A 27,957-nucleotide genomic window follows, 5' to 3' on the forward strand; every position below is an offset into this window, starting at 1 on the left:
TATTATTATTATTATTATTATTATTTAGTCCTCACTCTTCTTGTGTCGTCCTCCCTCCAAAGCACACATCTCAGCTGTACATAGAGCCAAGAAAGCCAACATTAATCAAAAACTTTTGCTGCCTCTGCTGGATATTCTGGATGCTTTATCAACTTTTCAAGTCTCCCGCACAGACAGAAAGAACTGGCCTGCTCGCAGAGCAGATGATATGAAGAATTTCATCTTCACTGTTTGAGTGTTTAGCCAGCTGTGTAATGTAAATGCCATGGTGACAAACTGATGAATTTGCAAACCTTACATCATTACAGCAAAGACAGAACAAAAACCTCGCAACTTTTTCCCCTGATATTTCAGTGTGTTTAGTATGGCTTGATAAAAGCATAAATCAAACGCATCCCTGTAGAAAAGTAAGGTGCAATTTGTAATCAGGAATTCCAAAGTTTCACTGAAACCATAAAAAACAAATACATTTAATACCACTTATTTAGTCCACAATTTTTGTTTGGTATATTTTTTTAATTTATTTATTTTATGTTTTTTAAGGAGGGGGGGTTGTTTTGTGGAATTATAGCTTTACACCTCAGCATTTTTGTAAAGCCGAACTAAACAAATATCCAAATTCCCAATACCTTTAAACACATCCTCCCTGGCCTGGCATGCAATAGGAAAAATGGGCCTCTGTTTATTTTCACAAATTTTGCTGATTGGGTGGTAGTTTTTATGTTTAATTCTCGAAAAGGCACAAACCATGGATTATATAAGTCACACGGAGGCCTGCGTGTTCACTGCTGAGGAATCTCCATCAAACAGGTGACTGACTGTCAGGGCCCTTCGTGGAGGCGCTGAAAGCTGCGCAAACATTCAAGTAGCTCCACACCTTTTTGTGGTTTCATTTTTTCGGTCCTGTTTTGTGAATTGTCATTGCGCATTGCCCGTGTGCGTCCACAGGGGGGTAAAAACAAAAGTTCGGAAAATAGCAAAGGATAACAGAGAAAAACCGCCAACGGCGTGAATATGGTACATGGACGATAAATAAAATGTTTTGCGACCAATGAATGAAAGTAAGGTTTGAATAAGAAAGGGATTAAATTTCACTGTCCCCTCGATGCCTTTAAAAGATTTTTAGCAGAGGATGGTTTCGATCCATCGACCTCTGGGTTATGGGCCCAGCACGCTTCCGCTGCGCCACTCTGCTGCTTTATGGGCCTTTAACTTGTACTTAAGTCTTTCGTGATGTCTATTGTCCGAATGAGGCTCTTAAAACAATATTCATCATCCAGTCTAATGAACGACAACCAAAGTCAAGACTATAATTAACTGTATGATTAAATGCATCATCATAAATGGACCAACAGTTGGTGTTTCTTAGCCACAAAACACGCGCAAACTATTGCGTTAAAGGGACGCCGTCTGTTCACCGCTCTTCGATTTTTTAAGGTTGACAAAAGCAGGTTCTCCTGCGTGAAAACATGGAAACCCGCAGTGTTAAAACACATTCTTCCTATAACCAATAACAACTGGAGATACTTTCTGCAAAACAAAATAATTATTGCCAAGCGAAGGGAGGAGCTGGGTCTCGACTCACATGGATCCGTTTAGCCCAGAAGATGAGTCCACGTTGCGCAATTAATAAAAAAAGTTGGGCAGAATTTATGCTGGGAAAGTCATATTTCCAGCTCCACTCTATGCGTTCCACTTAAAAACACAAGAACGATTACAACATTTTGTTGACCAAAAAATGGTAAGGTATTTAAAAGGTTTTTTTAGGGATTTGCGCTTTCATTGGCAAATCTTGTTGAATAGCAGACAGGATTGATTTATTCGACGCACTAAATTTCAATTTTTATGCGCATAATATAACGAAGAGACGCAGGTTTTAGTGTCATGCATCCTGATGAGGGTGTTTTCAATTCCACGTCGCAGGTTAAAAGAGAAACCAGCCGCGATACGTCGCTGTGTATCAGATATCGCCACATGCAGGCATGAAAGGAAGTCATGTGGGACGGTCCAGTACTCAGCATCTCGCTGTCCTTCAGCATCACTGCATCCGGGGGTGGCCTCTGGTGGCATACCTGCATTAAGAAAACCAGATCTGAGGATAAATGGGCGCCATTCGTGAGTCACGGGTCTGTTTTGAACATACGGGGATGGAGCGCTGATCCACTAATGGTCGGCGTAAACGTGCGTAAAAGCGCACGGTCATGCGATTTTGGTCATATCAGCTAAAACATCAACTGGTATTGGTGATAGACTGCATCTTCATTTTTAAGACCCGCTTTAAACAGCACATTTTCCCATTTGAAAAACAAAACGAATCAATCGTGAGAAGCCCTCCTTTCCTTCTTCAACAGGAGTGACATGGGCCTCCTTAACCCGGAACACCCCTCTCCTCATGTTGACATGCAGCTCAAAAGGTAGCTGTCAATTTACCCTGTCCGCGAATCACGAAGCTATTCATCATTGTCTGGCAGGTGTTTTGGGGAAGAAGTCATGGTGGCCCAGATGACATCCGTAACCTCCGAACCTAATGGTTATGTAGGGGGAAACACATTGTCCTCTCCTCGAAACTAAATAAAAAAACAAGAGAAATAGGCTAAAGCGTATTTTTATGTTTGCTTGGTTTTCACATTTTTAAAAATAATTTCAGGGGCATGTTTTTAAATCCAGGCTTATGACTCTCTGTTTTACATTTGTATTTACCTAAACTATTAACTCGTTATTGGCCGCAAATTCACCGTGTTGCAGATTTTAAAGCGCTTATAGTATTATTTTATATGGTTTAGAAGTTAACATTTTCGTAAAAAAAATGAACTCATTAATTTCAATTCTTCTGATTAGAACTTTGACGAAGAGAATTTTGAACTTTTTAAACGAATCGTTGCTCTGACCGATAATTGCGTTTAAGGCTTAAATGAAACTGCATCCAACTGATGATAATACCTGATATGTTTTAATGTTTTTAGTCAACACAGATAACAGAATTACAATTCAGTTAGATGTTTTTGTTTTGTCTTGCGTCCATGCAGGAACAATAAATCGCCACCTTTCAGTCTCACACTATAAAGAATTTTATATGGAACTCGCGTGTATATGCTGAAAGTGCTGAAACATTTTTACAAACACAGCAAAAAAAAAAACACAACATGTAATAGACAGGTATATGAAACGTTCAATTGAATATGATTATTTCCAATCACTGCAGAGGTAGGAAGGCGCGTGTAATAGAAACTGAAATAAGGCGATAATTGAGTCTTTCGTGGCCTCTGAAGGGCTTCGGGCGTCCGGAGGGGAATACGAGGAAAATACCAATGTGCTTCTCCTTAAAGGGTAAACTGGTGCTTCACAAGGCGGTCCGTTCTCTCACCTATTGTTCAGACTGTTTGGATTTAAATGGGAAAAAATACCGAGTTTCTCAAGGTAAACTCTTACTTAATAAAAGAAAGAGATCTTCCCCCGATGGGGCGAAAACGTCGGGAACCTCTTGTCTTGACACCACCAACAGTTCGGGAGCCTGGAGAGTCTTTTGAGGTTCTCTTCCGTTGGAGCAGGATTCATGATTGCAAATTAAAAACCAATAAATACAGTTACGGAGGTCTCACTGATTGCCCGCACACGCAGAGAGTGTCCACGCAGGGAGGCAGTACGCGTATGGATAATAGTAAGACGGCTGCAAGGAGAGCAGCGGAGGTCGCAGGAGTTCTCCCGGGCTGTATTGTCTCTGGTCGTCCCGCACTAAAACTTTCACCGCCACCTTTTTAGCTGCCGGGGTCGAAGCCATCAAGTCGGCGGCCATCTGCCGACGTTTCGTCTTGTACCGGCGGTTTTGGAACCAGATTTTGACCTGAGTCTCTGTGAGTTTCAAAGAGGCCGCCAGGTCGGCCCGTTCCGGCCCGGACAGGTACCGCTGGTGGTTGAAGCGGCGCTCCAACTCGAAGACTTGTGCGTGCGAGAAGGCGGCCCTGGAGCGCTTCTTGCGCTGCTTGGGCTGGTCCGGGCTCTTGTCCTCTACGGTGCTGGAGTCTGGGACAGAGATGCGACATATGAGTTCCTGGAGGTGTTTGTTCAGCACATTCATTCAGTATATTCACTCCAACAACGAACCGTTGCGGGGTTTTTTTATGTTGCAGTAGTTGAATTATGCACAATAAGGATTTGAAACTTCTCTTGTAAACTTCTGTTTTGAACTTTATAATAATTTATGATAAGTGGCTGTCAAATCTAATGCAAAAACAATTATCCAATCAGTTTAGTGCACTGATTCACTCTCTTTATTCAGCGAGAGCTGCCGTTTATTTTCTTAAAACATAGGCTTAATTTGATTACACGCCTCTTAACGGCAGCTCCTGATTTTTTCACCAGTCAATTGAAGTCCTCAGAGACTCACATAAATCTAAAGATAGCTGCTTAAGTGTCGCTGTTGGACTGTGTGACCACAACTGCCCGTCAACAGCCGTGCGTAATTCTGGTCAATCGTGCGTAAATGTCGGCAGATTTAGCAAATAAAGGCGACACAATATGAGAAGCAAAGGCCATTATTTTTATATTTCTGAACATTTGCCACAGATATAGCTTATTTATGTGACTGAAATAAGGAACACGTTTTTTAGCCGAGTTCCTTTCGATCTTATGAAATCAAGAACATGTGATCTTACCCGTGGTGTTGCTCGGCTCACTGTCACTTTTTGCATTCTCCGCGGTTGCAGATTCGTGATCCGTCTCCTGTAAACTTTCCTCCGGTACATCCGACGCAGGATCTCCGTGCTTCTCCGACGTGCACGGCACCGGGATCTTGCTGTCATTGTCGTCGCTGAGCCCCGAATCCGAGTCGTAGTTTTTCGGGTTTGTTTGCTCGCACGACACGTCATCGTCACCCCTCCGAGAGGCGCCGTTCATCTCCCCAAATATTTTCCAGCACGCCGTCTTTGAGAAGCACATGTCCAGGTCTGGTAAGTGTCGGCTCTCGTCCTTTTTGTTCAGGATGGCTTGGATTGAGAAAGGCATCAGCGAGTTGCCACGAACGGCCATTTTCACGAAGTTTGCGGTGCTTCTATGAGTGGAAAACTACCTAGATAAGACGAAAAAGCAACCATTCACATTTTAGGCCACTCCGTCCGCGGAGAGCCGTTTCTTCTGCTTAGATTTCCACTCTTGGTTCCTTGTTACATCCCCACGGGAGCAGCCGTGAAAAGCTTCTGCTAGGTCCGCAGGCACGATGCTTCTTCTCTGCATAGCTCTGCCATCAGCCTCGGCTTCCCTCAATCTCTGGCTCTTTTCACCCACTTGTTTTTTTTTAACCAGCCACCCTCACCTGTGACTGACAGGCGCTCCTTGTCGTCTTCTACTGGCCCACAGAGGAGGAGAACCTCTGCGTGATTGGACACTGTAAATGACGTCACGTTGCTTTCACACGAGTGGGGGGAAAAGTTGAAGAAAAGTTTCGCGGGACGATAAACCGATTTTTAGCCACACACACAAAAATATGAAACTATGAAATAAAAATACAGGAACTTTTACCATTGAAGAGTCGCAAATTTAGCTTTACGCATCTGTTTTTAATCGATCACTTTGAATTTATTCTGATAAAATAACATTAATCTTGTTTTTGTTTTGTTTTTAATTCTGGAGAAAAGTTCTGTGCGTAAAATCAGATGTCAAAAACGCCGTTAAAACATTTCTAAAAAAAAAAAATCCTTTAGTAAGTCTCCGACTCTTTTAACAAGCCTTGAATGCAACACAGTAAATGGTAACTGTGTGTAATCAAATCTTAGATTTAACCTTTTATCAACAAACCTCTCAAGGCAAAATTCCGAACACCGTCTATCGCGTCTGTTTTGGTGCGTAACGACGTAAAATCATCGGAGAGGCTTTGGTTTGTTGAAATTATATTCATATTCATTTATAAAGTAGAAAGTTTAAAATAAAAAAGTTTTCCGAGCTGATTAGAGCTCATTTTCATCATCGACAATTTTCTCCTCCCTTCTACAAAGACTTTCTGTTTTGAGCTTTTAAATCGATTAATTAAAGCATAATCAAGATCTTGAAATTAACTTAATTTAATTTGTTTTTTCAGAACTCCTGTATTCTGACCATCATTTGAGTTCTAAAATAACAAAATAAACCCTGAATTTCTCACGTTGAACTTGACTTCAACAAAGTATATATCAGCAGTTTGTTAATGTTCTTAATGCAAACCCCCGTACAAACGTATACATTCAGACTACTATTAAGGCGAGTTTAATTTGCAATAATAAGTCAGTTTTTGTGTCAATCTGCCCTTCGTTTACAGCAATTATTGTGTTTTAATAAATAATCAAACCATTAATAAAAGACAAACTGTTTTGAGTATAAATCCCAGCTCCGGCTCTTCCAAATAATACGTGGCAAAAATTAAAAATCACAATGATAGTTCCATTCATTTTGTTATCAATGAAGCAAATCACTTAAGGATGATGATCATGAAGAAACTTTAAAGCCTGTTGTAACGACGATGAAGTGGAATAAATGAAGAAAACAGTGAAATTATTATTAAATTTGTGCAATATTCTGGTGCAAGTCTTCTTTTTTTTAATCATTATTTTTACTATCCAGACTAGGCTGAATTTAGAAATGATGCTTTTGCTGAAAGTCCGTCAAAAATCGGTGTGAAATATGATGAATCAATTAAGAATTTAACGTTTGATTGGAATTTACACTGAACCAGGAAGGTTCTGATTGCGGATTATCGGGGGTGTTTCCCTCACTATCGTGGTCAGAATATTCCTGTAACCTCGGCGCTCTTGTCACCAGCCCTGCACACATTATCCCATCTAGTGGCCACAGAAAATACCTCTTCTGTCATCTCTGAGCTCACTTTGGAACTTTCATGAATTTCTCTCCAAGCGATTAACCCTGCAGGGGCTTTTGGGCCCTGGTGGGATTATCTGCCGGTGCAGTTTATGGCTGCAAAGACCTTTAATTATTTTACCATCTCACTCTCGAAATAATCTTTTGAAATTTCAAGGCATTGTTTCAGGGCTGCCGGTGACCTTCTGCATGGAAGGCCGCGTCACCACATGCAATGAAAACACAACTGGGGGAAGGCAAAAGCACAAACCACCGACACCGTCTGGATATTTTCGTACACCCTTGTTCTTTTAGAAACTGCTCATTCCAACCAAGACCGACGGAGGATCATCATTCTGTTTTCTTGATTATAGAACCACAAGGTCCTCTCTGTTTGGTCTCTGCCTTTTACTCAGACCTTCTGTTTTCTTTTGGCCCAAAGTCAGCCCAACTGACCCGTACGCATGCACGGCTCCAGTCTGGGAAAAATGAAAACTAAATAACACCATCTGCCAATTGTTTCACACAGTGAGTCGGTGTGATGTGGAGCTCGCGGCCCCGCAGGTTCCTCAGAGTTTTGGTAACCACACTGAGAAGAAGAGTAATAAGCAGTAAGTAGCAAGTGTCAGGAAATGTAAACAGACAGCAGCTTGGTTTCATCCACAGGGTTATGAATAGATACACGGCTGCTGTCAGACTCACACTTGAAGCCCCAATTCTTGTTTCTTCAACAGCAAAAGAGGGAAACACTAAAATAATAACAGGAACTTGTTCTTCCAAATCAGCCAAATGAGTAAAAAGAATTCCTTGGGCAGGATTAATTGTATCCACGCAGGAGCATTTGGTTAAATTGTTTCTCAGAAAATGGGAAATAACACTCATCAAAAAGTAGGAAAAAAAAGTTAATTTAATCAATTCTTTTATTCTTGATTGTCATTTAAAACATAGGTGATGAAATGCCAATAAATCCTTAAAATATTTTAATGGAGACTCGCATTTTTGCATCCTAACAATTACTTTTTGGTTGTTTTCTTGATAAATGACTTAAATTATTGGTGCGCCTTTCATTTATATATTTTTGTCAGTTTACTTATCATACAAATAATAAATATTGTGCATGAAACATATTTTTCCACCCACGCAACCACGTCAAATTCAAATGATAAGGTCAGTATATTAAAAATGAACTGTTTTTAGCTCATATATTTCCATTTGTCCAAATAAACCTTTGAAAAATGAAAAGTGAAAATTTGCGCTTTTAGCAGTAATGGTAAAAACCACTTATCAGGATAAAAACAAAGCATAAACGTATAAAATGAAGACGATTATTAAAGAAAACTGAGTGCAGTTTTGTCAAATATGAACTCGTTTCATTTTCTGGGGTTGTGTCCGGACGGCAGGGAGAGCTCCCTCTGCTGGCGAGAGCACGAACCTGCAGCCTTTGAAAGATGAGACGTTCACGGCATAATAGCTGTGCCGGGAAAATATCTTTTTTTAATGCTCTCTGCACTGACATGATTCTTTGATCCATCCAGACATGATGTCTGCTCTCCACCAATTCAACACTATCCTGAAATTCCCACTACCTTTCCAGTAAGGAAATCAACTTTAATGACATATTAGATCATTATATTCCCCCACACCCACCAGCCCCTAGACCCATTTTCTCTGCCTCATCTTGTAACTTTAATCTCTTCAAACAGAAATCCTGCCTGGTGTAGAAACATACCAGTTGCCATAGTAACATCACTACTCACCGGGGTGTTTTCTTGACATATCTTGATTTTTATATTTTTTTTCTTGCATGCTGCTGAAAAAGGCTCTCTCTCTTTCTCTCTCTCTCTAACACACACACACACACACACCACACACACACACACACACACACACACACACAAACGCAATAGTAGCCCAAATTGTGTTCAGATGGAGAATTACATGAGAGAGGACTGCCAAGATGCATTTGCCATAAATGCCCTTTAGATTTCTCACCAACTATCAGGTCCACCGTGATCGCACCCTTAATCAGCCTCAGAACAGCAAAATTGGAAGGAAAAGGCAAAGGAAGGAGGGGTCGCTGCCGTATTCAAGCACATCTTATTCTCCCAAGTTGAAATGGAACGCTCTTTTCTGAGGAAAGGATTAACTTTGCATGCCACGGAGCACTAAGTAGACAATCCCAGGGTGCAACACTTAATACTGTAAATGGAACTGAGAGCCATAAAGAGCGGTCCCTCTGTCTGGTTGGAGCTATGCAAAACATCCCAGTAACGACTGCATGACTGCAGACAAAAGCAGAAATGTGTCGGTCGGGGTGTGTGTGTGTGTGTGTGTGTGAGTGCGACTGTGTTACAGTCCAATTAATGTGTGTATAGCCCAGATGTGTATTTTCAGCTCCGCTGTGCTGACAAATGAGCTGCAGTCTCCCTGGGGCGTGCAGCAGATAGTGCTCATGAAAGGCTCCTGGGGCTCCGGGGCCCTTTCTCCTCCACTCATGCCTGAATAAAGATGACGTTCAAAGCAGTGCTAAAGTGTAAAATACCATTTTTATGGAAGCTGCAAGGACCACTAAGAATTTTTGAGTTGCCCCACTGCGTATGTGTGTGTTTAAATCTGTGGTCCAACAGTTCTAGGTGTGAAAAGATGTTTATGGTAAAATTAAAATGATATTCCATTTTTTTTTGCCTCTCAATATTGGAGTTTAACATCAGAACTTGTAGAAATCAGAATCCCGACACGAATGAAGAGGAATTACATATATTGTAAGCATTTAACGGTCGATAATAAAAAAATTTTTTTAAAAAATCAGACCAAAAAAAAGCAAACTTCCGTATTGGTACGTCTGCAGAGTTTTCAGAACGTATTAATCTCTGGTGTGTATGTGCACCAAGAGGCCCCCCCAAAAAGGAAATACAGGTGAAATCTCTACTTCCCACCTGTCACTGGTTACATCTGAGACTTTCACTCTGGAACATGTACTTACTCCCAATGGGAGAGCTTTATACTGGAGGTACTGGCAAAGCCCAGTAGAGGGGTAACAGCAGGGGTGACTTTTAATCCAGTTCACCTTCAAGTGTGGAACCACTGTCTCTGCTCTGCCTGCACCAGTTTATCCCCCCAGGTTTAGATGCCAGAGCAGCAGGTTCTGCCAGAACTCTAATAACCCGCACCACCCACCAAGAGGAGCCCCAGAGTTTAGATCTAAGATTGCAAAACAGTGCTGTGCTTCATTTCCGGGAATCTGAAGCTAACCTGTACAGTTCTGATAGACGTATTGTCACGTCACACATTTAGGGTAATTATGCAGAATAAAATGTAAAAATAAACATAAATTATAAATATAAAGCCATAAAAGACTTTCTAATTCAGTCTTAAAGGACAAGAATTTAAGGGAATTGAGGCCTGTGTGTCTGAAACCAATCGAGAGTTTTTTTAAAAAAAGAGGCGTTGAGCTAATATTTCTGTTCTCCTGTTAGAGAACCAGGAAATACCTGAGAGGAACACCTGCTGATGGAAGGGACAGAATGGAGCAATCTGCAAAAAGAGCTGGAAAAGTGGAGCCTCTGGTGTTTCTTTAAAAGGATCCTGTCAGTTCAGGTGCCTCTTAACGATGGTGGAATCATTCATTCTGAGTCTTTCAGCTTTAGCCACCATTAGCAGGCAGGAATGTGCTCTTCTCCTCTGGTAGGTGATTGGTTGGTTTCTCTTATTTTAAAACAAAGCAGGAGATGAGAACAGGCGAGACAGAGCAGGTCGATTATTCAAGATGTTGGTATTCTGAGCTTGACGTCTCCTCAATTTCATCCCCAAAGTTAGTAAAACGTCTGAAACTCGACTGATGCCGGTGCTTTATTCAGCTTCTGATGGAGCGGAAATACAAATGAATTTCAGTGTTTTTACATTTTCAAATCCAAACTTCCTTTTCTGCTTGTAAATACTAAAAAAACCAACAACCATACAAGAAAATATCTGCTTTAAAAACAAAAATATTTGTCAAAAAAACTGACACGGCACGATGCATATAAACCAAATCTTTAAGAAAAACCAACACGTTAGCTCATGGTGTCATTCACAGAATGAATAAAGAACAACAAAAGTCACAATGAAGCGTAAAATGACTTTACAGTGATTCTTATGTACAAGCGCTTGAATTCAGACCTTCTGAAGGCATCTGTAGCGTTTTAACCGCACAGGAGAAGCAGGATTAGCAGTTAAGAGAAACATTTTGCCCAAATCTCAGCCCGTCTGGCCTTCGAGTCCGGCCTTTGATTGGCCTCAAACGTTCTGGTTCACTGGGCTTTACTGGGGGAACCAGGTCTGATCCAAACCATATGGGCTGAGAGCAGACGAAGGAGATCCGAGGCACAGGTCCCACCCAGATCCTCAGCTTTACGTTCTGTGGTGTCCTCAGAGTTGGGTGATATCGAAGTTTAGTGGAGCAGAAAGAGCTTTTCGTGTTAACCGACTGGAGGAACTCTTTGACCTCCTGATGAGAAAACTGACGTGGGTTTTGGAAACAGTGCTGAGCGAAGCAGTACGCCCCTGTACCAGGTTTTTCAGCGTTTGGCCCTCTTGGATGGGGCCTCCTCCGATTTCTGTCCTCCTCGTGTTCGCACAGCAGGTGGGCTGGCGTCTCGCTTGCGGCCCCCTTTTACCGCCGCCACCGCCGCCGCCGCCGTGGCCTGGCCCCTCGTCCCACTGCAGGAGGAAAACAAGGTCCAAGTGTCAGTCTAAGTGTTGTGTTCAGGCGCCATTAAGGATTTGTCAACGTCTATTTTACGAGAAAATGAAAAAGCAGCTGAGACCCGACGGCAGGAGGAGGAAAAGAAAAAAAACTTGAATCCTGATCACAACTCAGGTTCAGGATGAGCATTTTGGGATCGAGAAGCTTGAATAAAAAACTATCTTTAGGTTGGAAAAATGGTTTCCCCTTTCTATTTCAGCAGTTAAGACCTCATAAACATTTTAAAATTCAAGGAAAAAGGTTTGGTGAAATGTTTGCTTTCGCACAGCGACGCCCCGACTGCCGGGTTTTGGTCAGATTCCTCTTTAAGCTGAATGAGACAAACTCACCGTGTGCCAGCTGCGGTCTCCTCTTTGCCATTCTGTCGACTTGCCCGGGTGGATGGTTTGCTTGGCTTATTTCTGAGGAGCAATAAAAACAAATATGAAACAACGGCTGCTGCGTTAGCGCGAACCCTTCCGCCGCTTTAATCTAATGGGATGTGACAGTGTCAGGATGAAGCCAATCAGAGGCTCATTCAGCACCGTTCTCCCAACTCTGACTGAAACGATTTAGTAGACTTTTAGGATTAAAGTCACCGCTCTTTAAATTTTCTTACAAATAAGCAAAAAAAAAAAAAAAAAAGTTTGAATGATGGGTCCAGATGAGCTGAGGACATTTTAATCTTTAATATTTGACTCCTTGAACTACCTCTCAGCCTCCAGGCGGGATGCAGAGCGTGTGGTTGCTCTGGTTGCAGTTCCTTTCTCCCCCTCCTCTTCCTCTGCTTCCTGTTCACCCCTTTGCTCGCTTTCTTTGGCCTCTGCCCTCTTGTCCTTTTTATCTTTGCATGGATAAAAAGCAGCCATATGATGAGCATTATGAATAACACCTATCAGACTGTTGCTCTAAAACATGTGCGCAGCATCAACTCTTCAAAAACCTTTAAGCTATATAGTAGTCTAAAGTTCTTAGGTCAAAGAAACCTTTAAATCTGTACCTGTAATCACTTTAATGAGCTTTAAACACACATAATCTTATCAATTATGCAATCATGGAACACTTTTGCCTTAACCAGACATTAGTTTAGTCAAATAAGTGTGTTAAAACTAAGAAATGCACTTTAAAGCTCCTCACCTGGATCGTCTGCTGCTGCTGCTGCTGCTGCGGCAGCGGCTGCAGCGGCGGCGGCGACTGTGGCTGCTTTCGGTGGTCGCCCCCTGCGACCAGGTCTTTTCGGGGTCACCTCGGTGGCCTCTTGAGTTTGATCTGCCTCTGCCTGTAATGTAATAGACTCAAATGTGGGTTTTGGCGAGACTAATACTGAGAACTGTGGAGGAAAAGTATTGGAAGGATCAACTTTTCTTGATTTAACATACATCTGGTTTCTTCTCTGCTTCCTCTTTAACCATTTCTTGACTCCCTGAAACTAAACACAGGAAAAAAAGACAAGACAGAGACTGTCACAAACGACAGAAGCTCTTCTAAAAATTCATAATGTGCAATAATAGTCAGATGTTAAGTAATGTAAAATGTCAGGTTCCTCACCGGGATCCTCAGGTCGCTGTTTCAGTTGCTCACTTTGGTCTTGCTGACCATCACTTTTCTTCACCTCCTGTTCTTTAGTTGGGGTTTCCTGGACAATTGAAGACATACAGAGTGCAGAATTATTAGGCAAGTTGTATTTTTGAGGATTAATTTTATTATTGAACAACAACCATGTTCTTAATGAACCCAAAAGACTCATTAATATCAAAGCTGAATATTTTTGGGAGTTGGAGTGGGGCTTTTTTAGTTTTAGCTATTTTAGGAGGATATCTGTGTGCAGGTGACTATTACTGTGCATAATTATTAGGCAACTAGGCAAAATGTATACCCATTTCAATTATTTATTTTCACCTAAGAAACCAATATAACAGCTCAACATTCACAAATATACATTTCTGACATTCAAAAACAAATCAGTGACCAGTATAGCCACCTTTCTTTGCAAGGACACTCAAAAGCCTGCCATCCATGGATTCTGTCGGTGTTTTGATCTGTTCCCGATCAACAATGCGTGCAGCAGCAACCACAGCCTCCCAGACACTGTTTTCCCTCCTTGTAAATCTCACATTTGATGAGGGACCACAGGTTCTCAAAGGGGTTCAGATCAGGGGAACAAGGAGGCCATGTCATTAGTTTTTCTTCTTTTAGGCCCTTTCTTGCCAGCCAGGCTGTGGAGGACTTGGATGCGTGTGATGGAGCATCGTCCTGCATGAAAGTCATGTTTTTCTTGAAGGATGCGGACTTCTTCCTGTACCACTGCTTGAAGGTGTCTTCCAGAAACTGGCAGGAGGACTGGGAGTTGAGCTTGACTCCATTCTTAACCCGAAAAGGCCCCACAAGCTCATCTTTGACGATACCAGCCCATACCAGTACCCCACCTCCACCTTGCTGGTGTCTGAGTCGGACTGGAGCTCTCTGCCCTTTACCGATCCAGCCACGGGCCCATCGTCTGGCCCATCAAGAATCACTCATTTCATCAGTCCATAAAACCCTAGCTTGCGTCTTGTTCAGTGGTGGTGGTTTTTCAGCCTCTCTTACCTTGGCCATGTCTCTGAGTATTGCACACCTTGTGCTTTTGGGCACTCGAGTGATGTTGCAGCTCTGAAATATGGCTAAACTGGTGGCAAGTGGCATCTTGGCAGCTGCACGCTTGACTCATTCTAGGTTCAGTGCCATTTTGCGCCTTGGTTTTTCCACACGCTTCTTGCGACCCTGTTGGCTATTTTGAATGAAACGCTTGATTGTTCGATGATCACGCTTCAGAAGCTTGGCAATTTTAAGAGTGCTGCATCCCTCTGCAACATAGCTCACTATTTTTGACTTTTCGGAGCCTGTAAAGTCCCTCTTCTGACCCATTTTGCCAAAGGAAAGGAAGTTGCCTAATAATTATGCACACCTGATATAGGGTGTTGATGTCATTAGACCACACCCCTTCTTATTACAGAGATGCACATCACCTGAAATGCTTAATTAGTAGTGGGCTTTCAAGCCTATACAGACAACGTGAATAAAGAGGATGATGTGGTCAAAATACTCATTTGCCTAATAATTCTGCACTTCCTGAAGTGCAGAATGAAGACAGCCGGTACAGATGCAGGACGTGGACAACGTTTAAATCCACAAGGAGGAACGAATCTCACCATCGCGGTTTCCTCTGGTTCTTCTTTTGCTTCTGAGGCAGCTGCTGTGATAAGAACAAGGATAAATATGTCTTAACCTCACACAAACAGCAAAAATCTGCTTTTTCAGTCCCGTTTCTAAAAGTGTAAAAGAATCGTATACGTGTGTCAGGGGTCTCTTTGGGGTCGCAGCTTCCCGCAGCTTCTCTGCCATCTACAACAGCAGGCAGCAGGGCCTCTTCCCCTCCTTGCTCCACATTTTTAGGCCCCCTTTCCTCATCAGTGTTCTATATTTTGAGAGGGGGGGCAATAGATTCAACATAAGACCAGTAACAAAATTACGTCACATAATAACCACAACAGGTCGGCGTTCAGTAATTTGAATTGTCTTGTGTCTACGTTGCCTGTTTACCTCTTCGTCAGCTGTTTTACTCGATGTCTTGTCGATATTGTCCTCATCTTTATCCTCCTTTTGGGCATCTGGAGACACGTTGGTGAAATTGGAGAAAACAGAACCGAACATTTGTGAAAGTTTATTGTGACGTCAGATTTAATTCTACCCTCTTTGTCTGCAGCCCCAGAGGCGCCAGAGCTCAGACTCTCCTCCAGAACCTCCGGTTCTTCATGCTGCTCCTTCACTCCCTCACTGGATCCTGATGATTGACCCCTGCATGGTCTTTTGATTTCAGTATTCTGAAGGTATAAAAAGAGCTCATGAGCACAGGTGGCAAACTCACACTTCTGCGTTTGCTAAACAACTTTTATTTTGTCATGGATTCTTTTTATTTTTAAAGACATAAACAGATAAACGAAAGTCAAAAATGGATGATTGAAATAGAATCCTAGTTTACCTGTTCGTCTTTGGTATCCTCCTTCTCCCCTTCATCACCTGAGAAATTCAAAGCAGATGAACATGTCACACGCTAGAAATATTTCTCAGACGGAGAGTGAAGGTCTCTGGGATTCTATTAGACGCTCTACCAGATTCTTTCTCTGCTTTGTGAGCGGACAGCTTTCGTTTCCGTCCTCCTCCTCCATCCCTCGTCTCTTCCTACATGTTAAAATACAGCAAACGTCACGACAACATGTTTGGGGGGGGCTGGATCAACACTCAACCATAATGGTGTCAGCGTTACCTTTTCTGAGAGATCTTTGTCTTCCTGGTTGTCTGTGCTGGAGACATCATCTAAATCTGGAATAAAAACAAGAGAGAAACATGAAAAGACGTTTCCAGTCGACAGGAGTGGACGCAGATTGTGCTGAATGTCACAATGGGATTACTGACTGAGTCAGTAAGGATAACCTACTGGTTTGTTTAACTTGCTCCGAATGGTTGTCAGGTCCACGTTCTCTGTTCTCCTCATTGGTTTCTGGGACGAGTTCGACCTGAACAGAATTTACAAGAGAACAGACTGTGATACACGTGCAACCACAACAGCTCATTTCCAGCTCAACAGGCTGGGAATCACTGACCTCTGGTGTTTCTGTCTCTGGTTCTTTACGCTCGGCTTCACCTGGTGGTCAGAAAGTAAATGCTCTTATTTTACACTTTTGGCTGATTAATGTAAAAAAGACCACATTATTTATTACCCTTGTCATCTTAAATCAGATTAAAGACTTACTGTTATCGATGTCTATCTTGGTTTGCTTGCCAAACACAGAGCTTTCGGTCTATCGAAATAAAACCAAAATCCATATTAGTCTTGTTTTGAAAATCAAAGGGAGGAAACTAAATTTGAATCAAATCAATTTCTCCTACCCCAGGGTTTGACCTTGGATCTGCAATTTCTGTCTCCGGTTGTTCTACGGTGATAAAATATTTAGGTTTATAGTTAGGATGGGAAAATAACTCTATGCCGCTGCTGTTGTCAGTCGCTCACCTTTTTGACTGGACGTTTCTGTGGTTGGTTCACTTTCAGCAGGAATGATTTGATCCGTGCTGACCTCTGTGGTTTCAGACCCCACAGTGTCAGCAGCTGAAATAAAAACACATCATCTTGAAGATCATGACTCACAGAAAACATTTTAAGATTAAGGTTTAAATAAAAGAAAATAGAGAACAGTGTTCACCTTCCTGCCATTCTGCTGCAGCTGTTTCATCCCTCAGCTGACTTTCAGGAGGAATTTCTACATCTTTGGCTTCACCTTCATTCAGAACAGCCTCCCGTTCATTTGAAGTAGGTTCATCCGGCTGCATTGAAAAGAGACTTTTAGCATCATGAGAACCCAATAAATGTTTGGAATTCACATTAATATTAAAATCATGTACCTGAGTAATAGACTCAGATGGTTTGTCCTCTTCTTGCACATGTTCTGGCAGACCTTTAATGACGAGATCTGTATTTACATCAACATTCTGACGTATTCATTCAATAAATAATGCATTTTTTCACTGATACTTTACCTGGTTTGTTTGTATTTTCAGCTCCAACCTCAACGGTTTGCTGGGACTCGACCGGTTTCGTCTCCCCAGTTGCTAAAACGTCTGCAGGTCGTTGTTCTGCTTTAGCTGAAGTCGATTCCACCACCTCAGGTTCTCTGTGATACAACTCGACTTCTTCTCTGGCGTTATGACAAATCAAACTGGTGGTCACAGCACTGTCCATGGAGAGCAAGGTCAGCGCCGCTTCCTTCATCTTCATGTCAGCCTCCTGCAGAGTCAGGTCAGAGGTCACGTCCTCTCGGCTGCTCTCGGGCGGAAGCCGAGCCTCCGCAGAAGTGCAGACGTCCATGAGGGTCAGCAGGGCGTCGGCCTCGGCGGGAACCGCCGGCAACTCGCGCAGACGAGACTCTGTGTCACCCTCGGGGGGCTCGGGGGTGATGTCGCTTAAAGCGTCGCAGGTGTCTTCCGAGAACGAGGTGGCGACGGTGGTGGTGACAGCATCAGATTCAGTGCTGGCGTCTCTGAGGACGGAGACTTTCTTTAGGTCCTCCTCCATGTCCGTCTTTGATTTACCAGCTTTTTCAGGTTTCTCTTCTCGGGGTGCTCTCCTTTCCTCCTGGCTATCACTTCTCCTCTCCTGGGATTTCTCCTTTTTCTCTGCTTTTTTCTTTGGACCAGAAAGTTCTGCTTTCTCATTGAGGGATTCTTCAAATACTTTTCGCTGCTCTTTTGTATTTCCTTCCTTTTTCTTCTCTGGTTTGCTGACAGTGGGACCTCCAGCACTTTTGACCTCTGAAACTTGAACTTTATTATCCATCTTCGACAACTGAGGCTTTGTATCATCTTTGGATTTTAGTTTTGACTTTTCCAGGATTCTTTTTTCTGATAGTTTCATTCTCTTTTGGTCTTTGTCACTATCAGAGCTTGGTTTGATTATTTTCTGTCCATCCTGGTCTCCTTTAGTCTTTTCCTTCTCGCTGTCTTTACTTTTGGGTTTGTCTCCTTGCTTATCCTCAGTGTGGCTTCTTGATCTTTTTAGGGCTTCCTTTGAGTGTTTCTCTTTCTTCTTGCTGCCATCAGTCCCAGGATCCACATCAGAACGCTCTTCTGAAGAACCAGTAGAATCAGGACGGAGCGAATGCTTAGAAATTGAGGCCTTCTCTCCTTTGAGCTTTTCTTTTTCTTTGCTCTTATCTTTGTCTTTCTCCTTTTCCCTATTTTTTTCCTTTTCTTTTTCTGGTTTAACTGCCTCCATAGTAAGAGCTTTTGTCTTCTTGACTGAAGCATCTTTCGAAGCATCATCTGCTGCACCTTCTGAAACAGTTGCCTTTCCGGGTATTTTCTTCTCACTTTTAATCTTGAGCTTCTTCTCAACCTTCTCTTCACAGGACATTTTAACAGTACCTTCCCTCTGTTGGGATTCATCTGGCTGCACTTCATATTTTTTCTCCTGTTTTTGTTTGAGCTTGGTCCGCTCGTCTGACAGACTTCGCTCTTTGCGTTCTTTAGGGTGCTCTTTGCGGAACAACCGATCAAATTTCCCCACTGAGCGCTGTTTGAGAGCTTCTTGAGAACCCTGTTCCAGATCCAAGATGAAGGAATGTGTTCTGCTCTTGTCAGAGAGCTTTTTGGCTTCACTCAAGTCTTCTGAGAAACTGCCACTTGTCCTCCTGTGCCTCTCATCGGACGACCCTGATTCAGACAGATTTCTTCCCAATTTGGGCTGGGGAAACTTCGGGAATGCTGGTTTTACTTCCTAAACAACAAATCAAAGCAGCGTTTTAAATAACAGTGAACTCAGAGGTTTTATACTTTCAAATATCTCAATTGTAGTTTGGATTTATTTATTCATTTGTCTTGTGGGCTGCATTGCGTTTGCATGTAAAATCTAGCATTTGGACAACTGCCCATTTTACATACCACTTTCTTGGATCCCTCTGCATCTTTCTTGGGTCCTTCTACATCTTTCTTGGGTCCTTCTACATCTTTCCTGGAGCCCTCAGCATCCTTCCTGGAGCCCTCAGCATCCTTCCTGGAGCCTTCAGCATCCTTCCTGGAGCCTTCAGCATCCTTCCTGGAGCCTTCAGCATCCTTCCTGGATCCATCTGTATCTACTTTCTTTTTCACAAGATCTTCCTCTTTCCTGAACAGCAAAAATATTTATAAACTGTGCTTTTCAATCGCACCATTGATTTATGTAACCTTAACAAAATGACGGGAGGCTAATACAAACATTTTTTTGGCAGGATTGCCTAAAAATCTGTTATGTTTAGACATTCAGTCTGGCACCTACTTTGAGCCTAGCTTCCTCTTTCTGTTGAGAGCCATTTTCTTCTCCAGGACTTTCCTTTCTTTTCGAGCCTGTTTGGCTTTGGGGTGCTCTTGACCAAAGCAGATTCCACCCTTTTGTTTTTTGTAATCTGTACAGGAATTATACATTTTAAAAAGCTGCATGGATCAAACATCAGACAACAGGCAGCTGTATCAAAAATACTCTGCAAATATTTAGTATACAGCATAACATGACTCATGAGCTGTTGGAATTCATATAGTGCAATATCAAGTATAGCCACCAGGTGACAGCAGTACCTAAAATATGAAGACACTTTTGAAACAGAAAATTTGATTAGTTTCAAGATATCCAGTCTATTATTGACCCTTTTGTGTCACACAAACTGTTTTATTTTGTTCAGATTTGTGTATGACAGTCTGCATTGTATCTTGACGTTGGCTGAAATACCTTGGTCTTCAGTCCACACCGATCTCTGTTTGTGCTGCTCTTCCATTCGCTCTCTGTTCTTTTGTCTCTTCAGAAGCCTCTCCTCCTTGTCCTTGGCCTGAGAGACCACCATTCACAGCAGAGAGAGCCAACCAGAACATTCCAAAAAAAGAGAGAAACCAACAATCACAAAATATCTACCAGCATAATAAACTTGCTGCCAAATGGAATTATATTTGTAATAATGTAAATCTAGAGTTCAAGTGAGACAACTCACCGCAGACCTACGGCGTTCCTCCACAGTGACTTCATCATCTGAGTCGCTATAGTAACGGGAGTAGAGGAAGGGTTTGTGAACATAGGCTTTGCGACGAGGTTTATGTTCTTCGCCTTGTTTCTTCTCTTTTTCATCCTGATCTGTGAAAGGGCAAAAAAGAACATATGTAGATGTACACGCACAGGAAAAGCCAAAATATGCACATTTTTGGTGGAAGAATTTTTTGACACATCAGAAATGGTAAAATATTAATACCATCAGGTGGAAGCTCCCCTTCTTCAGAAGAATCAGACTGCTGCTGATCATCGTCGCTTTGTCCCTCAAGTGATGATAAGTCGCTGGTGTGGACAGAGCTCACTGTGATGTCACTCAGGCCCTCGAGGTCAGAGTCCTCCAAAAAGTATTCTGTAGGCCAAAATCATTTCAGAATTTTCTTTTTTATATGCTTATACTTCTTGTATACTTGTACAAATTTATACAGCAAACATATAACAAAATTATGAACCAAAAAATTATACATTTTTTGTGTTTGAAGGTTCCTTTTAAAAGTCTAGATTTGACAACCTACCTTCTTTTATCCTCTCTTTAGCCTTCTGCTTGGCCTGACATGCTGATTTCAGCATATCATCAGTGTGCTCCTCTTCGGGTTTTCCAGCAGGTTTTCCAACTGCTTTGTCTTTGTCCTCCTCTATCGGCTCCTGACCTCCTGATTTCTCCTCTTCCAGTTTCACCTCTTCCGCTAAGCTTTCTCTTCCCAGATCCAGCTGATCCTGACTTTCCTCCATCTTCACCTCTGATGTCAGTTCCTGCACTCCTTCCTCTGTCTTTCTGTCACTGCTGCTGCTGCTGTCACCTTCTTCAACAACCTTCATGTCCTGCACACCCTCCTCCAACTGAAGCTGCGAGGGCTCATCTGAGGTTTGGCCTTTACGTACTTTTTCTGTGCTTGAGCTGGCTCTCACACTCGCCTCCTGGTTGAGAGTGGTTATGGTGTCCAAAATAGACATAGCATCGCTGGCTGACGTGGTGGCAGGAGTAGACGACGTCACTGTAAAAGAACAATATCAGATGTGAAAATATAGTTATGCTACTGTGTGTGTTTGTGTCTGATTTCCTCCTCAGTGATATTTGAGTGACGGTTAATCAACATGGTAAGCATTATGCATATTAAGAAATTTTGTTTAGAAACAACTAATATTAGCACATTTACTGTCAAATAAACTGTCCAAATTGCAAGAAATCAGGAATAATCCAGCAACAACATTTCATTGCAAGTGTTACCAACTGCAAGATAACAGTCTGCACATTCCAAGGTTCCGTTCAACCTCTCAGCAATTTCATGATTAACACCAAATATGTAATAAAGGTATGTAATAAAATGCTGCACCTTGCTCAATTGTGCTGCTTTCTGGTTTGGGTTCTGTTGGAGGCGGCGGAGCCGGGGGTTCTTCAGAGCAGCTGCCAGGGGAGAGAAATTCACGGGCCACTCTCTCCACCTGAGGTCTAAAGATATGATTGATTTTGGGGTCCACTACCTGGGCCACAATCCTGTCCACTCCTTGCTCCAGCATTCCAGATCTGCACACCGTACATATTATAAGCAGTTACAAGGGCTCTGTCATTCTGGACATTTACTTTACTCAGGTATCACTTACTGAAGCACAAGTTGTCGGATATTGTTTCTCAGCTGGTTCTTATTCAAATGGGGGCTCCAAGTGTGGTTGGAGAGATGATTTGAGACAAAGTTGTCCACTCTCTGTTTCAGGTTTAAGTAAGCCGGCTATACAGAAACAATCAATTTAACAGTGAGAAGCTTTCAATTAATTAATAACTAATTTGTTAAAATTGTGTTTTTACAAATATATTTTTTTCTGACTCAACGTGGTAAACTTTTCCTTTTTGTAACGATGAACATTTTGATATTTGCATTGTGACGATTCCTACATACAAGAGAATAGAGATTCTCTAAATAGTTAGCATTAACATCTTCCTGCATGTGGCATACTAAAAGCCTATTAAACACTAGCCAATGGAACTATTTAAACATGTATTTTGAACCATTAATTACCTTTGTGTCCACATCAGCCAAACAGTCTCTCCTGAACTGGTCGAAGAGCCCTTGCGTTTTTAAGTGACTGACGATCATTGAGACCAGTTGAGGGTCTCCGGGCGGCAAACCAGCCATCTTCGAATGGAATTGACGTTAGATTCGACAGATTAAAACCATAAGCCTGGCAATACATAAAGTTATAACCTGCCAGGAAGCATCAGATTCTATTAGGGTCTCTGAAGTTCGAAGCAAATGTCACCCGGAAGTTCTACGAAAACGACAACCCGGATGTTAAAGAACCTCCCATCTGTCAAAATAAAAGTAGCATTTGGCTTCGATAACAATTATGTTACGGTAATATTTGCAGTTTATGACATATTACGGGACCTTGAAAGGCCTATGTGCTGTTAATCGCTGGAAATCCCAATACATACAAAATAAACAGACAAACCAATAGAAAAAAATGATAAATGATAAAAATCGATTGGCAGCGGTGGGATTCGAACCCACGCCTCCGAAGAGACTGGAGCCTTAATCCAGCGCCTTAGACCGCTCGGCCACGCTACCTTATGTCGTCATCACTTGACGTCATATGAATAGTTAAACGACACCATGTTGCTGGACGCCGTACACATCGTTAAAAAATTGTCACTTTATAATGTACAGTGATTCCTCGCTATATCGCGTTTCATCTTTCACGGCTTCGCTGCTTCACGGATTTTTTTTGCGAGTCGTTCATTGCAGTTCTCAAATATAATCGAAGGTGGCATATCCGTTTATAAAAATCTTCTTGCTCAGAAAAAGAAAGGGCCCGATTCACCAATATGTTCTTACGAATCTTCTTAGATTCTTTCTTAAGTTGTCCTTAAGAAGTTTTTTAAGAAAACCCTACGTCGGATTCATCAACGCGTTCGTAAGCCCCAGAATTGTTCGCAGCTGTGTTCTTAGATTGATGAATGCCATCTGTTCGTAAGTTGAAAGCGCGTGCCAGGTGAGTCTAATTAACATACGATTAGCATAAGTCACCGCCCACTAATGCCCATAAAAGGAACTGCAGCAGGACCCTGTAGACAGAGCAAAAAGCAGCCAAATGCCCAAAGCTTGCCTCTCCACGCCTGATTTCTGACGCCGTGTTGAACAATCAAGAAAGGATGGCTAACACGCTTGATAAAATTGCCTCAACCCTGATGACTATAGCCAACACGCTTAAAGAAATCAACGAGAATGTAAAAAAAGAAGAATGTAAAAAAAAAAAACGTGTAAAAGCTGTGCTCGGATTGTGACAATAATGCATTTTATTCACAAACGGGCAATTAATCGCGCTCGAACGTGAACCGCGTGCCTGCAGTCTGGCCCCATCATTGCGTCAGGACGCACATCCTCACGAGGTTGTGGCTCTGTGTCCAAACACATCCAGCGCCCCTTTAACATGCCGATGGTGCGTTCAATGGTGGAGCGACTGCGCGCATGCATCTGATTGAATAAAACTCCTGTGGAGTCTGAGGGTTGGTCAGTGGTGTCAACAACCAGGGCATATCCTCGATCCCCTAATAAAATAAATCAAGATAAAATCAAATAAAAAGACAGTTTTGGCATGGTTTCCAATTTGGTTGATTAAAGTTAAGTCATTGGCACATTTACGTAATTTTAAAATTCTCCGTAAATCACCAAAAATAGGAAATAAACAAATAAATATGACAGAATTATCATTGTAATATTGAATTTTATTGAACTGCACAAAAGAAAACACAACCATGCCAACATGTCGGCACTGAAATGTGCGCAAGAGTACTCCTGAGTGTTCGTAGGATTTGTTCTTACCTACGAATAAATCCAGGATAAGAAGAAATTGGTGAATGCCACAATCTTCGTAAACGGGACTTAAGAACAAATTTGTTCGTAAGAACGCTTCGTGAATCTGGCCCAATGTTTCCAACCTTGTATTACTAGATTAAAATTATTGTTTTAAACAAATTTTGGGCTTTAAAACAGGTTTTGATTTTTGGTTTCATTCTATAGTTCAGTATTGCATTGTAAAATAAAAATATAAAGCTGACTACTTCACGGATTTCACTTTTCGCGTGTTATTTTTGGAACGCAACTCCCGCGATAAACGAGGGATCACTGTACTACATAAATTACTTTGATCACTACCACATATGCCCATAGGTTTAACTTGTTTCTGTTTAGTATCAATAGGGACCGCAAATCAACCATTAAAAAGAGCAGGACACTTTAATCGTAATATTTATTTGAAGCTTTAAAGTACTGGATTTTAAAAGCTTGAAAAAGAGCAAAAATCTGCACAACATACTAGACATAGATAATAACATCACCCTATACAATATAAAAAGTGAGTAGGTGTGTGTTGTGTGTGTCATAAAATGTGCTAGAATAATAGCAGTCTGAAGCCGTCGATATGATTGGTGAATCCAACATTCCGCTCCCACTGACCTATCACAGCGCTCAAATGTTGGACAACCGGCGGGTTGATCCACCTCAAGCTCCACCTCCTCATTTTCGCAGCTTTAATTGCGCGCAACCACTTCATTCATCTCTTGGAAGAAAACGGAAAATAAACAATATTGACATGGTGAGTGTTTTAGCGACACATACGAAATGGCCGATTATATATCATTCGGGAGAACTAGCGTTGTTTTCGAAGTTGTCATGTCGTCGTCGTGTTATATGTTCGCGTTTCGCGAGTTTTCGCTAGCCGCTAGTTGCTAATACGTCCACGGGTTTTTGCAAAACTACAATAGAGTCATCGGCTAAAGTGTGCGCTTGTGACATATTAGCGGTGTGGAGTAATTACTCCTTTATTACGTTGTGGCCTGTACTCCCCCTCCCCCACTGCTGCTACTACAGTGGAAAGCGACTTTTTGATGGGGGTGGGGGTGGAAGTCTATTTCACACTTACTTTACTGACAACGCTGTAGTTTCGCTACTTTATTAGCAGTAATGGTTCAGTAACATTATATGTATAAATTATTATGTACAGTAGAGTGTGTTGCTCATGTGCTGCTGATCTAAGCGTCAAATCTTCACACACTCATGCCGTTGGGTTCAGGGCATGACCCCTAATGTCTGCTCATACGTTTATTTTGATGGCATGCATTTAAATAATGTCTGTCTATGTCATCAAAGGCAGCAGAAAAGAAGTCTCACAAGGTGATGGGAGACGGAGAGTGGATGTCTCCTTGGTCAGCTTGCCAGCACTGGGGTCTGGCCTGCAAGTGAGGGCAACAGGCCAGCCCCCCGACAAAGAAAATGGTTTCATTTGTATAAAAAGGTATGTAGCTTATTAAATTATACTATTAATACTGATAAAAAATTGGGCCCTATGTTAATTCCAAGGATTTATAATTTTCAGATTGAGAAGTGCCCAAAGATGTCTCATGGACAAAGATCCTTGTTCGGGGACATGATAAATTGCATCTGTGGGTTCCACGTACAGAAGGTAACAGTGTGCATGTGGGTGTGTGTGTGCGTGAGTTCGTTTCAGTTTAGTTTATTTGTAAAGTGCAGTTAATGCAATGAGTTAAGTAATGATGCTTCTGCTCCGTCATGAAGGGACAGCGTGTTTTTGACTGTGCTAGAATAATAGCAGTCTGAAGCCAATGGCACTGACTCAAAACATGGAACCATAAAGTTTAAGGCTCAGGATTTCTTGGCTGGGCAGGTGGGGGGCAGGACGCGGCGGGAGTTGGAGCGCACCCAAGGATGATCAATAACATTCTGCAGTGTGAGACGATCAGTTGGATTGTGACGGAGCAGCTTTGAGATCAGGTCCCGTGCGCCATCGGAGACAACTTTAGGGAACTTCAAATCAACCTTGAAACAGCAGAAATTTAAAGTAGTTTAGTAGTAATGCTTTTTTTTATTTTGTTTTTTTAAACATTTTACCAGCACCAACCTTTGTGATTCTTTTGTAGGTTTCTGAATGACTTGTAGTTTCAAATGGTGGATTTCCAACCAAACACTCAAAACAGAGGACCCCGATGCACCACAAATCCACCTTCTCACTGTGAGTGTGGCCCTCAATCATCTCTGGAGGGAGGTAGTCCAGTGTCCCACACATTGTACGGCGTCTGTGTAGGTTTAGACAAAGAGGTGAACAGGGGGAAAGTGAGATAGCAATAGTTTGTATGACCCAGATGAAAACGTAACATGTTGTTTCTCACCTAAGAGAAGGCGCATGGACAGACCAACCAAAATCGGCAATTTTCAACTCTCCACGGTACCCAAGGAGGAGATTCTCTGGCTTTATATCACGATGAATCACTTTTCTCTCGTGGCAATAGAGCAGTGCATCGGATATCTCCTCCATGTACTAAAAAGGATTTACGTCATTTTAAATACAAAAGTTCCACACTATGGCTTAAACTGTTATACCGCATAGGAATGGACAAGTCCTACCGTGGCTGTGCGCTGGTCATCAAATCTCCCACATCTCTGCAGCTCCTTGTACATTTCACCACGTGGTGCATACTCCAGCACCAAGAACACCCTTTTTCGGTCATGGAAATAATTGTAGAAGCGCAAGATATTGGGATGCCTGAGGGGAAAAGAAATTACAAATGGACAAAGGTATGAAAATGATGAATCACTAAAACTGAGTGAAAGCTGAAAGTATGTGAGAACTCACTTGAGATGTGACTGAATTTCAATTTCCCTTCTGAGCTGATGTTCCACACCCTCCTTTTCCATCTGGGACTTAAATAGCACCTTCAGAGCCACAATAGCTTCCAGCTTCTTAATTCTAGCAAGGTAGACGTTTCCAAACTTGCCCTTTCCTAACGGTCGACCAATGTCAAAGTCATCAATTGTGAGTTTCCTGAGGAGAGCACAAAAGTACCAATTAAATGATTGCCTGTAAAAGGCAAGTATACAACTGCAAAACATGCAACTTATGATGTGGCTGAACAAACTTACCTTGTGGATGAGGTGGAGGATGAGGGAACACACTCCCTCCCAGGGCCTTAAAAAGGAACAATTCTATTTATGCAAGGATATTTCTCAAGGAGTGCAAGTCTTGTTATTCCAGGCAGAGCAATATTACCTGTGATGGCACTTCTATCCATTTCTGCTCGTGGCTTCACCTGAACACGTTGAGGTCCCCAGCGTCATAGGGGCTGTGAACTAACAGTAAAAATAAACCAAAACTGTGACTTTACATCTTACTGATCATTGAAATGGGAATTTTCCAAAAACAGACTAATTAATAGGTTAAACCATTACACTTTACCGTTCGTGTGTGACTTTTTGGGTCATAGTTTTCCTTGTTCTGTTCATGGGAGGAAATGCATGAATGTCAACGGACAAAATTTAGATGTACAGAATCGAAGTGACTAACTCGAAGCTTTAATGCAAAAAATTTAATCATCACTGTCTTAAAGTCTATGAAAACTGACAGCCAACTGACAGCCAACTGACAGCCAACTGACAGCCAACTGACAGCCAACTGACAGCCAACTGACAGCCAACTGTGGGATCAGCCATAAAAATCCATAGGCTTCACTGCTAATTGTCATTTGTTGACTGTTCATTTTCACCATTATATGGGGGAACTGCTGTGTAGCTATATTAGCCGGGGGAAAAAATAAACATTTTACAAACTGGTCCTCATTTAAACAAACTGGTTGAGGTGAACCAGAACACCCTCATCCAGTGGCACAACCGGAGGCAAAAAGGACTGGAGCTCTCCGTGAGGCACAGCCCTGCCTACAGCCCTCCCAGTGTCCGCACAGCCTCTTCAGGAGGCAAGAGTGCTCCCCGCAGAGCCCATACAAGCACGGGAGGAGCTCCAGTACCAC

At 42.2% G+C, this 27,957-nt stretch overlaps 3 protein-coding genes and 2 non-coding genes across 10 annotated transcripts; all 5 read right to left on the reverse strand.

Annotated features, from left to right (window-relative positions):
* Window positions 1-1,123: 1,123 nt before the first annotated feature.
* trnam-cau (transfer RNA methionine (anticodon CAU)) lies at window positions 1,124-1,195 on the reverse strand. The gene has a single exon. It is a non-coding gene; the product is annotated as a tRNA-Met (tRNA).
* A 1,733-nt stretch (window positions 1,196-2,928) lies between these two features.
* nkx3-2 (NK3 homeobox 2) lies at window positions 2,929-5,613 on the reverse strand. The gene is made up of 2 exons (XM_057043873.1): window positions 4,653-5,613; window positions 2,929-4,020 (listed from the first exon to the last, which is right to left on the reverse strand). The coding sequence occupies exons 1-2, from the start codon at window positions 5,023-5,025 to the stop codon at window positions 3,596-3,598; spliced, it is 798 nt and encodes a 265-aa protein (XP_056899853.1). The 5' UTR covers window positions 5,026-5,613; the 3' UTR covers window positions 2,929-3,595.
* A 5,040-nt stretch (window positions 5,614-10,653) lies between these two features.
* On the reverse strand, window positions 10,654-22,436 carry bod1l1 (biorientation of chromosomes in cell division 1-like 1). 6 transcript variants are annotated; one of them, XM_057043193.1, is made up of 31 exons: window positions 22,346-22,436; window positions 22,160-22,276; window positions 21,747-21,871; window positions 21,479-21,669; window positions 20,660-21,139; window positions 20,347-20,496; window positions 20,092-20,231; window positions 19,836-19,932; window positions 19,389-19,515; window positions 19,016-19,238; window positions 17,117-18,851; window positions 16,982-17,049; window positions 16,783-16,903; window positions 16,593-16,688; window positions 16,472-16,515; window positions 16,335-16,383; window positions 16,186-16,229; window positions 16,020-16,098; window positions 15,849-15,904; window positions 15,694-15,763; window positions 15,564-15,601; window positions 15,273-15,405; window positions 15,125-15,192; window positions 14,876-14,999; window positions 14,734-14,777; window positions 13,094-13,181; window positions 12,925-12,974; window positions 12,683-12,824; window positions 12,257-12,389; window positions 11,896-11,967; window positions 10,654-11,520 (listed from the first exon to the last, which is right to left on the reverse strand). In XM_057043193.1, exons 2-31 carry the CDS (start codon window positions 22,274-22,276, stop codon window positions 11,379-11,381), a joined length of 5,046 nt encoding a protein of 1,681 aa, XP_056899173.1. In that variant the 5' UTR covers window positions 22,346-22,436; the 3' UTR covers window positions 10,654-11,378. The 6 variants fall into 6 exon arrangements, 5 of the variants coding, with proteins under 5 accessions (XP_056899173.1, XP_056899175.1, XP_056899176.1 ...); XM_057043195.1 differs by having other exon boundaries at window positions 14,734-14,774; window positions 22,160-22,425; XM_057043196.1 differs by having other exon boundaries at window positions 16,982-17,034; window positions 22,160-22,424.
* A 190-nt stretch (window positions 22,437-22,626) lies between these two features.
* On the reverse strand, window positions 22,627-22,708 carry trnal-aag (transfer RNA leucine (anticodon AAG)). Its single transcript has one exon. It is a non-coding gene; the product is annotated as a tRNA-Leu (tRNA).
* A 3,070-nt stretch (window positions 22,709-25,778) lies between these two features.
* aurkb (aurora kinase B) lies at window positions 25,779-27,283 on the reverse strand. Its single transcript, XM_057043729.1, has 7 exons — window positions 27,204-27,283; window positions 27,077-27,122; window positions 26,790-26,978; window positions 26,561-26,699; window positions 26,326-26,474; window positions 26,058-26,232; window positions 25,779-25,975 (listed from the first exon to the last, which is right to left on the reverse strand). Exons 1-7 carry the CDS (start codon window positions 27,223-27,225, stop codon window positions 25,802-25,804), a joined length of 894 nt encoding a protein of 297 aa, XP_056899709.1. The 5' UTR covers window positions 27,226-27,283; the 3' UTR covers window positions 25,779-25,801.
* Window positions 27,284-27,957: the final 674 nt, after the last annotated feature.

Source organism: Takifugu flavidus, chromosome 9 (genome assembly GCF_003711565.1).
Source record: "Takifugu flavidus isolate HTHZ2018 chromosome 9, ASM371156v2, whole genome shotgun sequence".
Classification (NCBI taxonomy): domain Eukaryota; kingdom Metazoa; phylum Chordata; class Actinopteri; order Tetraodontiformes; family Tetraodontidae; genus Takifugu; species Takifugu flavidus.

What these genes read in the sequence shown, in the direction of transcription:
- nkx3-2 (XM_057043873.1), bottom strand. Translation starts at nt 5,025, where the DNA reads ATGGCCGTTCGTGGCAACTCGCTGATGCCTTTCTCAATCCAAGCCATC. An exon ending in TGAGCCGAGCAACACCACGG is followed by an intron (nt 4,021 to 4,652) that starts GTAAGATCACAT and finishes TCTCTGTCCCAG; the next exon opens with ACTCCAGCACCGTAGAGGAC.
- aurkb (XM_057043729.1), bottom strand. Translation starts at nt 27,225, where the DNA reads ATGGATAGAAGTGCCATCACAG. An exon ending in TCCTCCACCTCATCCACAAG is followed by an intron (nt 26,979 to 27,076) that starts GTAAGTTTGTTC and finishes TGCTCTCCTCAG; the next exon opens with GAAACTCACAATTGATGACT. An exon ending in GAAATTCAGTCACATCTCAA is followed by an intron (nt 26,700 to 26,789) that starts GTGAGTTCTCAC and finishes TTTTCCCCTCAG; the next exon opens with GCATCCCAATATCTTGCGCT.
- bod1l1 (XM_057043193.1), bottom strand. Translation starts at nt 22,276, where the DNA reads ATGGCTGGTTTGCCGCCCGGAGACCCTCAACTGGTCTCAATGATCGTC. An exon ending in GGTGTGGACTGAAGACCAAG is followed by an intron (nt 19,516 to 19,835) that starts GTATTTCAGCCA and finishes ATTCCTGTACAG; the next exon opens with ATTACAAAAAACAAAAGGGT. An exon ending in AAGCAGAGAAGAAACCAGAT is followed by an intron (nt 12,825 to 12,924) that starts GTATGTTAAATC and finishes ATTACATTACAG; the next exon opens with GCAGAGGCAGATCAAACTCA.